Raw genomic sequence first — 16,080 nt, forward strand, 5'->3', positions numbered from 1 at the left:
TTGGTCAGACTGCACTTGGAATATTATGTCCAGTTTTGGGTCCGTTATCTGAGAAAGGATGTTGGAGAGGATCCAGAAGAGGGTCACAAGAATGATCCTGGGAATGAAAGGGTTAATGTGTGAAGAGCGTTTGATGGTTCTGAGCTTGTACTCACTGAAGATTATAAGAATTGGGGGGGGGGAATCTCATTGAAAGCATTGAAAATTGAAAAGACTAGATCGAGTAGACGAGGAGAGGATGTTTTCTCAAGTGGGGGGAGTCAAAGACAAAGGGCAGACTACAAGGCCATCCCTTTAAAAACAGAGATGAGGAGGTATTTCTTTAGCCAGAGGGTGATGTATCTATGGAATTCATTGCGACAGACAACTGTGGAGGCCAAGTCATTGGGTATATCAAAAGCAGAGGCTGATAGGTTCTTGATTAGTCAGGGTGTCAAAGGTTGTGCGGAGAAAATAGAAGAAAGGGGTTGAGGGGGATAATAAATCAGCCATGATGGAATGGTGGAGCAGACTCAATGGACCGAGTATCTCCTATGTCTTATGGTCTAATGGTGGCCCAAAAAGTCCATGCTGATTTAAATAGAGTGTTGCTGTTAAGTTCATTCCCGCACTCTTTCCCCAGAAATAACTCCCATTTAGGTATGCAGAGTAATTCTCTTTTGAAACCTCCAGATGATTCTGTTTCCATAATTCCCATAGATATTGAATTTTATACATTAGTTACAATGTTGTTGGGCCAAATAGTTAACTTTGCTAAGTATGTTCAATCCCCAGTTAGAAGAAGTTCCTTCTATTCCCGCCTATCTAAACCAGTCGTGATCTTGGTCTCTTTGCTGCTAGGAAAAGAGCAAGGGCTTCTTTAGTTTCATCATGGATCTAAAATGTATCATTCCAATATTCCCCCAAAGTTATCACCTCAGCTTTGTCGCTGTGTGGCTGAAGAAAATCCATTAACCACCCTCAGTGCTGTATCAACAGGGCGGTCCATTGCATATTCAGCTGAACCTTTTACCTAGATTTGCCACTGGTAACTGCACTCTTAGATCTTCTGACAAACTGTGTTCCCACGGTCCAGGTTGAAGTTCATTCCCTGACCCCTTCTCTGAACAATAGGAGGCATCATTCTGTTGTCATGTCCTTGTCTTCTGAAATTTCATTCATTCAGTTCGGCCATAAGGCTATAGGATATAGAAGGAGAATTAAGCCATTTGGCCCATTTCATCATGACTGAAACTAAAACTAGGAAGTTTATACAGTTTAATACATGGCTAATGAGTTGGTATTGGAGGAAAGGCATAAGATTTTTGGATCTTTGGGCTCTCTTCCAGGAAAGGTGGGACCTGTACAGAAGGGGGCGTGTGCTTTGCCTTGAGGCACTTCTCTGTTTAGAGCCTGCCGCCTTAGCTTAGCAGCTGAAACCTAAGTGTACTGCTAGTTCATTGAGCCTGACCTAATAGGGGATGAACTTGCTGTCAAAAATATCTTGAGTTCCATCAGTGAAGACCTGAGTGGTGTAAGGGCCTCAGTTGATATAATCAGGTTTTGTGGGCAGGACCTGTCCATGAAAATGCTGAAGAAATCACTGACAAGAAGAAAAATTACATAGTCATCCTATAAATTTTCCAAAGCTGTCCAAATTCTTATGTGTTTCTGAAAGCCTCTGACACATATTTTAAAGAAAAATAACACTTAAAACAATGAAAAATTATCTCAAACTTTAAAAGATATATTTACTGTTTAAAACTTGATTAATTAATGTATGAATAATGTATCTGATCCTTCTATTTCTTCCCTGCAGCCATAAAATCACCATCTGGATGAATCAACCTGCAGATCCTGTCTCAGTTTTAAGCTGGTTCAGGATCTGTGAGGAAATGTTTCAGATTAATCACTGCAGAATTACAGCAAGTTTATGCCCATCCAGAGATTCCAGGAGGTTCAGATTTGGTGCTTGAATATGCACATGCTGAGGTCCCACACATGCTAGAAATGATAAGTTCTTGCATTGCCACAGAAAAGCCAGTAAAACCCAAACCATTGCATCACTAACTGAAAAAAGAATTTTGTTTTGGACCACTCAATCTCAAATGAAAACCAGGAGAATTATTTTGACATGTGTGGAACTTCAATTATATGGTTACTTTACATATCTACACAGAGGTAGAACGCTTAAGGTACTGTGGTTTTGTCATTAACGGGTTACCAGAGTAGAATATTTTTGGCACAGATGAGCTTTATTGTGGGGAATTGCATGTATTTTTAGTGGGGAATTAGCTTGGCACTAATTTCATACCAAATAAAATTTAAGCAGTGACAGAAAAAAAAACACTGAATGCTCTTCAACAGAGAAATCCTCTTTAGAACCAGATTAATTCCAAGTGAGGTTTTAGCATTATTTCCTTGAACAATTCATTATTTTGTGATAAAATGGAAGCACCCCCTTAGAAACCTCTCACTGAAACAAATCTTCTTCTCTGGTCCCAAGACAAGTGGAATAAAATATCATGCCTAATGACTTTTAATCTCGTCTAAGGAGCTCCTTGAAATTAATAGTAACACGGGTCCACTAGGTGCACTCATAATAACAAATGTATTGTTTTAACATTTAGTGGAGGTTTGAAATGTTTATGTTTGAAATATCTATGTTAAAATTACTGTTTTCACTTTGTGGCAGGTTGGAAGTACGGTGGGCTTCAAGTGCCTGAAAGGCTATCTTCTCCTTGGATCAAGTACACGCACTTGCCTTGCCAATCTTACCTGGAGCGGTACCCAGCCTGAATGCATTCGTATGTCCAATTTTTGTGTCTTGGTTTCACTTAAAAACCCAGTGGAATTTGTTACGGTGTCTGCACGCTTGCAAGTTAATTATTTATTAACATAAAATGAAATACAGATTGGCTCTATATACCGCCCGTGTCATTATTTTGTGATTGAAACTACATTTTCAGCCTATGAAATCAATTTCATCTTTGGAAAGACAATCATACATCTCCTGTAAGGAGTTTGCATGTTTTCCCTATCAATAATTAAATAAGTAAATCACTTTGCTACTGCTGTGTTTCTGAGGAAGGATTTTATTTGCAATTGAAGCTACCAATAGTGTACATGACTTTTGTTAATGTAATAACGCCCAGTGCAGAGGAAGACATGGAGGGGGCATATTGTGCTCAGGCAGTTGTGTATGGTGAGTGAAAGTTGAGCTACTAAAGGGGAAACAGTTCTCCATGAACTGCCTTGTTTTCAGTTTACTTGTTCTCTCCATTACACCTTATGACCTGAAACCAAAGTGTGATTACTGACCATTACACCATATGCCCTGACATCCTTGACATCATACCTGACCCCATTACACACTGACACATGACTCCAGACTCTGTTCTGTGAAGCCATTACAGTCTGAATCAAAATCACGAAATATAATATTCCTGGACATTACAAGAGTACCTTCACCATGGACAACAGAGATACAACTGCAAGTATTGTTGCAAGGATGAACTTTTTTTCAATCATCTTCAGTCAGAAGTGCTTAATGAATGAGATATCTCAGTTTTCTTCTATGGTTCCCACCATCTCAGAAGCCAATCTTCATCCAGTTCAAATTGCTCCATATTATAGAAGAGATGGCTTATTGTACTGGATATGAAGATGACTGTTGCTGAATCGTGACTCTGTTACTGAAGTTCTATACAACAGATCCAGCTGCTCCAACAAGCTAGTTGGTCCAGTATAATTATACCTCTCAGATCCAAGGACAGAATAAAAAGTCACCCAGCAATGTCCTAACCTGAAAAAGTAGGACACGTGCTATCCAGCCGATTATAATCCCATCATTTTGCACTCAAATGTCAGGAAAATTACATAAATTGTGATTGACAGTGCAATGAAGTGGCTAACCAGCACTCAATTTGTACTTACAATGATTTTTTTTTTAATAACGGGTCCCAAATCCACTAAACACTTCCTTGAGAAAAAAGAGGAGAATGAATTTGGGAGCTAATGGCTAGAAAATCCTCTTCAATTCCTCTGATATCTAACCTAGAAATAAATTGCAATATTTGGTCTTTTCTGAGACAAAATCATAAAATACAATGGTCAAGACCATTACAGAGTAACTTAAACATACACAACAGTAGTTCAGAACACTATTCTTCTCTTTCTTGTGTAGTTAAAAATACACATTGACCACTGTCTTTCTCTTCTGCTGCTGCTTAAATTCTTGGTTGCACTCTTAATTTCATAGCAACTTGGAATAAAGCTAAAGGCCCCTGCAATCTTCACACATAAGCGGCAGATTGCATATTGGAGAGGATAGTCCAAGAGTCCCTGCATACTGGACCTAAATGTAACACCTGTGTAGCACCAGTCTTACCGTGTGTGACTAGCCGTCACACTCTTTTGAGAAAAATCTAATCACACTAGGTGCTATTAGGCCATCAGAAGAATCCAGGTATCAGAAGGAGGCAGTGAATAGAAACCACACACTTCTGGGGATAAGGTTTTGTTCATAAGAAAAAGAAACAATATGTACAAAATATTTACATGAGCAAGAACAATTCAAAATTCAAACATTCTGTTTAGGTTCTAAATCTCAGTTATCAAACCTCAATAAATTCCTTTTTAATTAGAATCAGTGATAATCATTAGAATAACATCTGTTTTTCCTAATTTCTCTAACAAATTAGATCTAGTGTTATTCCCTATTTAAAAGTTTACAGACTAAACTTTCCTTTTTATTTATCTCTACTTAGATAGAAAATCATATATAATTCCTATTCTCAAGTATTATAGTTAACTTCAGTTTCAGTTCCAGGCAGCATATCTACAAGTATAAATTCAAATTCAAAAATTATATAAATACAGTTTAACTCCTTTCATGACAATTTTCCAACATCACAACTCTTAAACAAAGTAAATCTCATTTAGTAACTTAGCAAAGCCTTTGCAAAAATAATCAATTCTTACAGAAAATCAAATTCAGTCTCTTCGAAAGAAAATAAACTTATACATTCAACCGTATTAAATCATCTGCATCGTTATACATTTTGTTCCCGCACTGGTTCTTAGACTCTTGGGAGGCTCGCCATCTTGGTTCTTGGATTCGTTGGAATTACAGTAAATAACTTATCATCCACAGAAAGTTGATTCACAAACTTGTACAAAACTTGCCTAAAACCATTGGTATGATTTTGCAGAACTAATTCCTGACTACACAGTAGGAATTTGGGATACTTGTCTCTGCCGAGATATTGTCTCCTTATAGCTACTGCATGTTATAGCTGTAACTTCAATCGCTATTGTCTCTCCTCCAGGGGTTTCACCCTGAGAATTTTAAGTTACTAGGGTAAAGATTTCACTACTAATTCCACTCTTAACGGTTCATGTTTTCAGCTTCTAATTGCTCTACGTTTCTCTCCTTGTCCGTCCTGTGTCCAGTCTGCCCCGCCCTCAGATAGCGTTTTTTTTCCAAATTCTTTTTTTTAAATCAGTAAACCTCGTTTTCATCCCTCCGCAGGTAGAATTTTCTAACATTACAATTTTGGGTTTAATTAACCTGGGTTACATAGAAAGACACGAGGGAACATAGAGCATTTGCCCCTGGAGTGAGTACTAGAAAGGCTGTACTCAGAAAAGACCAAATGATGCAAAAAGCGTATAATAACTTAAGGGGTTCTGCAGAAGTCTTGAGCAACACACACAAAATGCTGGAGGAACTTAGCGGGTCAGACCACATCTATGTAGTGGAATAAGTAGTCCATATTTTACGCAGACCCTTCATCAGAACTTTTCATTAGAACTTCATTAGAACTCTTCATCAGGTCTTCTTCCATCTTGACCCAAAGCATTAACTGTTTATTTCCCTCCATAGCAGCCGCCTGACCTGCTGAGTTCCTGCAGCATTTTCTGTGTATTGCTTAAAGGTATCTAAAGACCTATTTAGCCTGCTCAGCATGCTAGGTGCCCACCTTATAAAGGGTAAAGAAAAGTAATTTCTAGCATCCCAACACTCATTTTGGAAGCAACAGGCAGCAAAATTTGGAATTGTGAAAAGGATGCATTGTTTTTCCACATACCAAACAACATCTTTAGAGCTGCAGGGTTTTGAAGTAATTTTTTTTAGACAGAAGTAAAAATGCCTCAGGATTTGCTCTTGCACATGGAGTAGTGACCATATCCTGTTCTCATTCACTGGAATCATCCAGAGATGGGATTGTAAGACTATTTAAATATCCCGAATTCAGAAACATAAGTGGGTACAAGTCATCTTCAGGCAAATCAGAGTCTGAGTGTGCTCTACCAGAATAAGACCAAATGGATGTGATTGAGGAACCAAATTTCTTTTCAAGTGGCAAATAAATGTAACAATCTTCTTAAATTTCTGGCTTTCCAGAAATGCCAATTGCAATTAATGTTCACTGAAAATAAACTGTAAGGCATTTGAGCCAGTATTCATGAAGCCCTTTCATTGTAATCTGTATGGAGCCTTCCCTGTGATGCTTCATAAAAATGGATTAAAATGGTTGATCAAAAGATATATTTTAAGACTCTTGAGTGTGATTATTTTAATCTTTTCTGAATCATAACAATATCCAAATTTTCTTTAAAGCACATCACTGCAGACAGCCTGAGACACCTCCTCATCTGAATGTGGGTTCTATTGATTTGCCTTCTCTTGGATACACCTTAATATACACATGCCAGTCTGGTTTCTATCTTGCTGAAGGATCAGAGCATCGGACATGCAGACCTGATGGAAGCTGGTCAGGAAAGCAGCCTCTCTGTTATGGTAAGCCCTTAAGTAAACATATTTATTGTGTCAGCAACTTTTTGTACAAATACAACCTGAAAGTTATAGTAATCACAAGAGAAAATCTGCAGACGCTGGAAATCCAAGCAACACGCACAAAATGCTGAAGGAACTCAGCAGGCCAGGCAGCATGTGTGGAAAAGAGTGAAAGTTATACTTGTGCCTTCAAGATCTGTCTGCCACTTCATCTAAAATCCAACTGTAAGAGTAAAAAGTACTTCACAGTGTTTATGTTATTCTGTGTAATTATATCAATTGTATGTAAATTATAAAGTACTTCAGTTATTCTTAGTTGTCAGTGTAAAGAAATGATCGTCATGTTGTACACTATGTCAAGTGGTACCTTGAGAATTCTTTCAAGTGAAGCCTCAGTGATTAAGTCACATGTTACTACTGTGCTCTTCATTTATTCTGTACTCTCTCAAGTTTTAGATGTACTTGTGTGATAGCTAGTGCTAGGACAAAGTAGTTAGGTATTGTCATAATGTTTCCAAATAATGTCATCATAACCTAAATCCATAGTCAGAGCTAGCTCTCTCCTTATGGGAGGTAATCTTTCTCCATTTATTCCAACATGAATGATTCCTTATTAAGGTTTGTACAATCAGCTCTGTAATAATGCAGCTGCCTTCCCTCAACTCCCATTACCTTAAATTCATTAATACTTACTGCTAAAAAGAAAATAGTTAATAAAGATTTTTTTTAAATGATGCATTATCGCAAGTCATTGTGATTTAGATTTCAAATAAGTTAAATTTGCAGACAACTGTCGTCTCCAGTGAAAGCGAAATTTGATGTATTTTCCATCCTTAAACCGGATTGGAACTGATATTTTGTCCTATGTTCTTTTGGCACTGATGATCAATCAGAAGCAGATGCAGAATGAGAATCAGTTTTAATATGGTGAAGGTCCTGACGAACGGTCTCGGCCCGAAACGTCGACTGTACCTCTTCCTAGAGATGCTGCCTGGCCTGCTGCATTCACCAGCAACTTTTATATGTGTTGCTTAATATCATGAAATTTGTTTTCTTTGCGTCAGCAGTACAATACAATGCATAATAATAGAAAAAAGGTAATTACTATATATATATATATATATAAAATAAGACCATAAGATATAGGAGCAAAAGTAGGGCATTCGGCCCATCAAGTCTGCTCTGCCATTCAATCATGGGCTGATCCAATTCTTTGGGTCATCCCCACTCCCCTACTTTCTCCCCACACCCTTTGATACTCCGGCTAATCAAGAACCTATCTATCTCTACCGTAAATACACCCAATACAACAATAATAGTTAAATTAAATAAGTAGTGCAAAAAAAATAAAGATAAAAAAACAGTGAGGTAATGTTCATGGGTTCAATGTCCATTCAGAAATCGGATGGCAGAGGCGAAGAAGCTGTTCGTGAATCTCAGTGTGTGTACTTTAGGTTCTTCTACCTCCTTCCTGATGATAGCAATGAGAACAAGGCATGGCCAAAGTTATGTGGGTCCTTAATGATGGATGCCACCTTTTTGAGGCATTGCTCCTAAAGAGAAACAATATGCAAAGTAATAGATTGGATTCTGAGTGATTTTATTAATGGATTTTTTTTTTGCAACAAGTTAAGAAATGCTTTTGCTGGTTACTGCAAATAGTGCAAAATGCTGAAGCTAATTGGGTTAGGGGTAGGAAGCAGACCGTTGGACCTGTGGAAGGTGCTTTCATTTCTCATTTAAATTGAGCCTGGAGTCCAGCAGATCAAGTGCTTTCTTACTGCTATTCTATAAGTGAATTGGGCTTGAGTTATTTCAAAGTGACACTCGTGCACTTGCAGCATAAGCTAGCCAGCGACCTGGTGCATATTAGCTCCAAATGACAATTTCACTTTAACAAGAACACGAGAATGGCTGGCATCAAAATTATACTCATGGGAAGATGGTCCAATGGGAATGAGGGATTAGTTTTGGAAGATTTAAGCTTCACTGATAACACCAAGGAAGGTGTGATTCACCATCCATCTGGAAGTGCTTAGCAGTGACAAATAATATACTCTACAGAAATTCATATTAATTTTATTTGAAAGCTTAACAGTTTTTGCAGTGCTAAGTAAAAGTAACCCAAGTGCAACGTTGCCAGCAAATGTAATCAGCAAATTGAGAATGGTGTCAAGCTGCTTAGCTCCCGTCACAGCCATTAATGTTTTTAAATGCTGCACTGAAATGTAAACATATTGGACAGTTCTTACACAACATACTGCACAACGTCAAAAATGGTGTTGCTCGCCCAAGTTCCATAAAATAAGAAAAGCCTTTCATCTCACCAGGACTATTTTTTTTACAAACTATAATGCTCCCCAAAAGGAATTTTGAATCTGTGGAGAAAAGTTCTGAGAAATTTCTCCCTGATGCCTGTCAGTCAGTCCCAGCGAAAATAGTTCAATGAAACTCCAGGTTGCATTTTTATGCCTCAAACTCCATAATTCAAACCTGCCATTTGCTTCGTAGATAATAATTCTATAGTTTCAGTAACAGCAAAACCACAATGTTGTTCTGTGTATTTGATCTTTCTTCTCTATTTTAATCTTTGCAACTGTCAATGTCATGCTTTTCGTATCATTATGCAGCTCCTTGTAACGAAGGTAATTTGCATGACATTATTTTTGATGAAAATCTATTCCACATATCCATTATTCTTCAGGACATTTCTTATCTTTTCATCTTGCTTGAGGCTTATTAATTTTCACTTTGGCTCAAGCAGCATTTGTTAGAAGTGGATGCAAAAGTGAATATATTTGAAGCTCTTTTATTTTTTACATCATGCTTCAGGATTAGGAAGAGATGCAGTTTACTGAGGACTGATTGCTGTTACTGAAATAATTTTTTAAGTGTTTTTTTTAATCTAATTGAGCCTTTCCCACTGGAAAAGCAAGTAAAAACAATCAAATATGCTCTATTATAAAGGATCTGACAATCTTTATATTGTGTCTGAAGTGCAAAGTGTATTGATTTCTGCCAGTAGCTTAATGTTGGGAGGTTACCCTTTATGTACTCAAGGGTATGTTTTCCTGAGCTACTGAAATTCTTTGAGTAAAAGAAGCTAGAGAAAGAGGAATATTTTCAAAACCAGGGGATACCATACATATCATAAGCTTGATGATCTTCATTAGATTAAAAGCAAAGGAAGTAGAGAAAAAGCAATCTGTTGATAAACTGAATTGTATTTTTATCTATGCAATACATATGCTTCATCGCAACCACATGCAAAGATAAAATTTTGGGTTAGCATTATTTTAGGTTACTTGTGAAGATAACATAAGAGAGCAGCTTGTGTCTGGATAGATACAAGATTATTCTGATTGGAAAGATTTCATTAGAAGTTTAAGGAGATTTGGTATGTCACCAAAAACACTCACAAATTTCTCCAGATGTACGGTGGAGAGCACTTGAACTGGCTGCATCACCTTCTGCTGTGGATGGGGGGAGGGCTACTGCACAGGATCGAAGTTAGCTGAAGAGAGTTGCTAAATTGGTCAGCTCCATCATATGCACTAGCCTTTGTAATATCTAGGACACCTTCAAGGAGCGATGCCTCAAAAAGGTGGCGTCCAGCATTAAGGACCACCATCACCCAAGATGTGCTCTCTTCTCATTGCTACTATCAGGAAGGAGGTACAGGAGCCTGAAGACACACACTCAGTGATTTAGAAACAGCTTCTTTTCCTCTGTCATCAGGTTATCAGATTTCTGAATGGACATTGAACCTACGAACTCTACCTCATTATTTTTTATTTCTATTTTATGTATGACTTATTTAATATATACAATACATATCTATACAGATGTGTGTGTGTATGTATGTGTGTGTGTGTATGTATATATATATACATACACACATACATACATACACACGGTAATTTCACCTTTTTTTCTCTCTATTATCATGTACTACATTTTATCTCTACCGCAAAGTTAATAAATTTCACAACATATGCTGGTGATATGTTAAACATTCTGATTCTGATGAGTAGGGAAATTAGGGAACTAGCGAGCTCAGCAACTTAAACCATGGTATAAGAACAAAGCCCTGGACCACAAGAGAAAAAGATTAGGTTACTGTCACATAAGACCATAAGAAATAGGAACAGGAGTCAGCCATCTGGCCCATTCAGCCAGCTCCGCCATTTAATAAGATCATGTCTGATCTGGCCATGGACTCATCTCCACCTACCTGCCTTCTTCCCATAACCGTTATTCCCCTACTATGCAAAAGTCTATCCAACCTTGTCTTAAATATATTTACTGAGGTAGCCTCCACTGCTTCTTTTGGCAGAGAATTGCACAGATTCACCACTGTCTGGAAAAAGCGGTACCTCCTCATCTCCATCCTAAATCTGCTCCCCTGAATCTTGAGGCTATGTCCCATAGTTCTAGATCTCATCATTTTCTGAAAGTATGCAGATGAATAATGTGTCAACAAATACACTCAAAACTTCTATAGTTGTACCGTGGAGAGCATTCTGACAGGCTGCATCACTGTGTGGTATGGAGGGGCTACTGCACAAGATCAAAAGAAGCTGCAGGAGGTTGTAAATCTAGTCGGCTCCATCTTGGGCACTAGCCTACAAAGTACCCAGGACATTTTCAGGGAGCGGTGTCTCAGAAAGGCAGCATCCATTATTAAGGACCTCCAGCACCCAGGGCATGCCCTTTTCTCACTGTTACCATCAGGTAGGAGATACAGAAGCCTGAAGGCACACACTCAGTGGTTCAGGAACAGTTTCTTCTCCTCTGCCATTCCTAAATGGACATTGAAGCTTTGGACACAACCGCACTTTCTTAATATACAGTATTTCTGTTTTTGCACATTTTTAAAATCTCTTTAATGTACATAATTGATTTACTTGTTTATTTATTATTATGTTTTATTTTATTTATTATTATTATTTTTCCTTCCCTCTGCTAGATTATGTATTGCATTGAACTGCTGTTGCTAAGTTAGATAATTTCACGTCACATGCCGGTGATAATAAACCTGATTCTGATTCTGAAGTATTCAGGTATTATCGTAACTCCTCCACTTTGCTTCACTTACTTGGGCAGAAGCAAAAGAGAGTGAATGTCCCAGAAACATGGAATAACAAAGAGTTTTGATATTGCACAGAATATTGTGGATGAACTATGCAGTGTATTTATATTCCAGTGCAGTATGATCCAACTTTAATGGTTCTGAAGATAACATTTTAATGTCATTCTCATTTTACTAATTCTATTGGCCTGCAATGATGGGCTATTTTACTTAAAACTGCAAACCTTATTAAGCTCTTTTTAAAAAAATGTTTGTGGTATATGCTACAATTTGACTGAATCCAGCACTTCAAACACTGTGGCATGATATTTTCTCCAGTACTGCGTTCCTTCAATTAATGCACAGAGAAGGCAGCTTACCTTGTGAACTATAAATGTGCAGACTATTTTCTAAATGGGGAGAAAATCCAAAAATCTGAGATGCAAAGGGTCTTGGGGGTCCTTGTGTAGAACACCCTAAAGGTTAACTTGCGGGTAGACTCGGTGGTGAGGAAGGCAAATGTAATGTTAGCATTCGTTTCAAGAGGTCCTGAGTACAAGAGCGGGGATGTGATGCTGAGGCTTTATAAGGAGCTAGTGAGGCCTCACATTGAGTATTGTGAACAGTCTTGGGCTCTTCATCTAGGAAAGGATGTGCTGGCATTGGAGAGGGCTCAGAGGAGGTTCACAAGGATGATTCCAGGAATGAAAGGGTTATCACACGAGGAACATCTGATAGCTGTGCGTCTGTACTCGCTGGAAATTAGAAGGATGAGGGGGATCTCATTCGAATGTTGGAAGTCCTAGACAGAGATGTGGAAAGGATGTTTCCCATGGTGTGGGAGTCTAGGACAAGAGTGCACAGCATTAGGATAGAGGAACATCCATTTAAAAGAGATGTGGAGAAATTGCTTTAGCCAGAGTGGTGAATTTGTGGAATTTGTTGCCGCAGATGACTCTGGGGGCTGGGTTGTTGTGAATATTTAAGGCAGAGCTTGATAAGTTCTTGATTGGATGTGGCATCAAAGGTTATGGAGAGAAGGCCAAGGAGTGGGACTGAGGAGGGGAGAAAAGGATTGTAATTGATTGAATTTTGAAGCAGACTCGCTAGTCTGAATGGCCTAATTCTGTTCCTATGTCTTATGGTCTTATAATCATAATCAAAATGTTTACTGTGTTGCTTCTTTGATCCCCATCCTTACATAACACAATATAAAATTGCTTGCACTCCCCTTATTATGTTATAAATGACAAAAGTAATAATCTTGAAAACCATTTTGTTCTGCAAACATAAGTGAAAGATATGAGCTTCACTTTCATGATGTCTGTGCTACTTTCCTTCACTGACCATCGTAATACACCAAGAAAAAAATTACCCCATGAGTTTATTCTACATTCAGTCCAATAGATCTCTCCCAACCTCTCAAACAATGAAATTTTTCTTTGTGATCAAACATATCCTTTCCAAAACATTTCCCAGCTTACTAATGATTTATCCACCCACAGGAAGAAAGCATTCTGAGACACTTAACCTTCACCTTCCTTTATAAATTGAATTTCTCCTTTGAAACTTTCAAAATTGATACCATCAACACCTCAGCTTCTCCATAGCCATGAAGATATTGTTGGCTATTTGCTGACTATATTTTAGAGAGATTTTTGTGCGCTATAGGAATTCAGTAGACCTGAGATTAGTACAGGTGAGCAGACTGAGGTAAAAGATGAACCCTGATGTCATTCATTCACAGGGCAAGCACAAATGAATGAAAAGCCTACAACTGCTTCTAACTCTTATGTTTCTAAGTTATCCAATATGATGTTACTGCCCAGATAAGTCTGAGGATTTTGGAAAATATTCAAGTGCTAATTCATGGAAACAACAATTGTGACATTATGAATTATAATTTAAATTTTTAATATTTACTAATTTTTACTATTTTTAATATTGTTAATATTTAATTTTTGTAATCCAGGGAGTGGGAAGCGCAGAATCAAATATCACTGTGATGATTGTAAGTTGTAGTATCAATTGTTTGGCGACAATAAAGTATAAAGTATTGCTGATATCTGTAAGCAATCTGCAATCACTTGAAGTGCAATCATATTACCTTAAAGCTGCACTCTGTGGTAAAGAGAGAACTTGATTCAATTTAGCTCCTTGGAATACGTTCCAAAATACTTCATAAACAGTGTATTAATTTTGAAGCATTGTCATTCTAACAATGTAGGCAAGTAGACCAACCAAGTTATGAAGAGTAGCAGCCAAAAAGTGTGCCTAGTGCACGGTAAATCTTTCTGTTGGTTGAGAGACAAATATTAGCAAGAATCCAACAGATATCCTCTTCCCTTGCATGATAGAACCTACTACATCCACCGGCAGGATAGGCAAGGCTTGGTTTAGCATATGGGGTGGCATAGCGGCATACTGATTAGCACAAAGCTTCACAGTCCCAGCAATCCAGGTTCAATTCCTGCTGTCAGCTGTTAGGAATTTGTACGTTTTCCCTGTGATTGTGTGGGTTTCCCCCAGGTATCCCACACTCCAAAAACTTACCAGTTGGTAGGTTAATTGGTCATTGTAAAGTGCTCCATGATTAGGCCAGGATTAATTCGGGGGATCCCTTGTTGATTGGTGCACCATTACCACAAAAGGTTCCACTGCAGATTAATTCCTTCGCAATAGTAAAGGTCTGAGCAATATTCTCAGTTGCTACGAATGGGAACTTTGCATTATTTGATCTAAAGTTTCTAAACATCTGTGATGTCTCCCTCTGCAGCTATCAAAACACTTTGTTTGATACCACATGCATATAGAGCAGCCTGCAGTAATACACTATCATATTTCTCCCTGCAGAGGAGTGGACCTTGGAGTTTGTGACATCCTCATAATTTCGGGACTAAATTATTTACAGCCAGATTCATTGCCTTCAGTCTTGTCTTTACAACCAGTATCCAACATTTGCCTTAAATATTATTGTTATCAACTATTTTCTTGCTTGTGTTTGTTCAGCAGACACAAGGCCCAGTGGAAGTCCAATGGGGACAGTGAAGGAAATAACAAGTAGCAAACTTTCAGGTAAGTTAACAGCTGAAATAGAAACAAATCTTTAAAGCATTTAAAGACTTTGTTTGTGTGATCAATTGTCTCTAATCTATTTTTCTCATTGTTGGCAGTTCCAGCCAATGTCTTTGCCCACAATTCTCTCTGGAAAGGTTCATATGAATATCTGGGGAAGAGGCAGCCAGTCATGTTAACAATTAACAGCTTTAATCTGTCCACCAGTAAAGTCATGGCAACCCTTTTAGATCAGAGTGGAGTCGAGCTTAAATTGACAGGTAAGTGGAAAAATAATTCTGACTGCGGTTCTGGTTATTTTTTAATACATTGCACTAAAAGGGAGACTTCATATTCATTCCTATCAAATGAAGAAAACCTCTTTGAATTATTTCTAATGGGATGTAATCTAACTGAGTCAAAATTGCATCCCGCAAAATAGATAAAATTGACTTTCTGTTCAAGTAGATTCTAAAGGTTTCTGACGTTAAAATTCATCTCCTGTTGAATGCACAGGGAGGTGATATAATGAAGTCCATCTGATAAACCCCAGTTTTTGAATTTTATTAAGCGTGAATATCAAAACCATTGACGTTCGGAACTGGAGTTTGGTGCTAGTTTACACAAACAACAGACAATAAATTTATGGCAACCTCATCTTTAGATTTCATAAGCCAAGGATCCCCAACCTTTTTTGCACCACGGACCAGTTTATATTGACAATATTCTTGCAGACCGGCCGACTGGGGTGGGTAGTAGGGTTGCCAACGGACAAGAGTAACCGTCAAATACATTGTGTTTACCCCGAGAAGACTACCATGTCCATGAAGCTTTGCACGGGCACCAGTGCGCTTGCGTGATTTGCGCACGCGTGTACGTGCCGTTTTTTTTCTACAAATCGTTTTTGGCGATTCTGTTCAGGGGGGTTAATGACGACTGGAATATAGGTGATAAGAACTATAAATCACTTACAAGTGGCTCATACACTCAATTTCATTTCTAAAAGGATTTATCTAACGAATTTAATATTAAACACACAGCGCATATTTTCCTCGCATGAATATAGTGATAAGTCACTTATAAGTCAATAGCATCATAACATTTTAAGTAATGTTTGGATATTAAACACACAGCACACATTTTCCCCATATGAACATATAAAATCATTGCAACA

General features: G+C 38.0%; 1 protein-coding gene across 1 annotated transcript in view; it reads left to right on the plus strand.

Annotated features, from left to right (window-relative positions):
- Positions 1–16,080, plus strand: part of csmd2 (CUB and Sushi multiple domains 2) — a 2,031,293-nt gene that overhangs the window by 1,990,481 nt on the left and 24,732 nt on the right. The window contains exons 63-66 of the mRNA XM_063033882.1: positions 2,675–2,786; positions 6,605–6,784; positions 14,862–14,927; positions 15,026–15,187. Coding sequence (XP_062889952.1) covers positions 2,675–2,786; positions 6,605–6,784; positions 14,862–14,927; positions 15,026–15,187 — 520 coding nt within the window. The remainder of the gene's footprint in view (positions 1–2,674; positions 2,787–6,604; positions 6,785–14,861; positions 14,928–15,025; positions 15,188–16,080) is intronic.

This window comes from Mobula hypostoma, chromosome 26, assembly GCF_963921235.1.
Source record: "Mobula hypostoma chromosome 26, sMobHyp1.1, whole genome shotgun sequence".
Lineage (NCBI taxonomy): Eukaryota > Metazoa > Chordata > Chondrichthyes > Myliobatiformes > Myliobatidae > Mobula > Mobula hypostoma.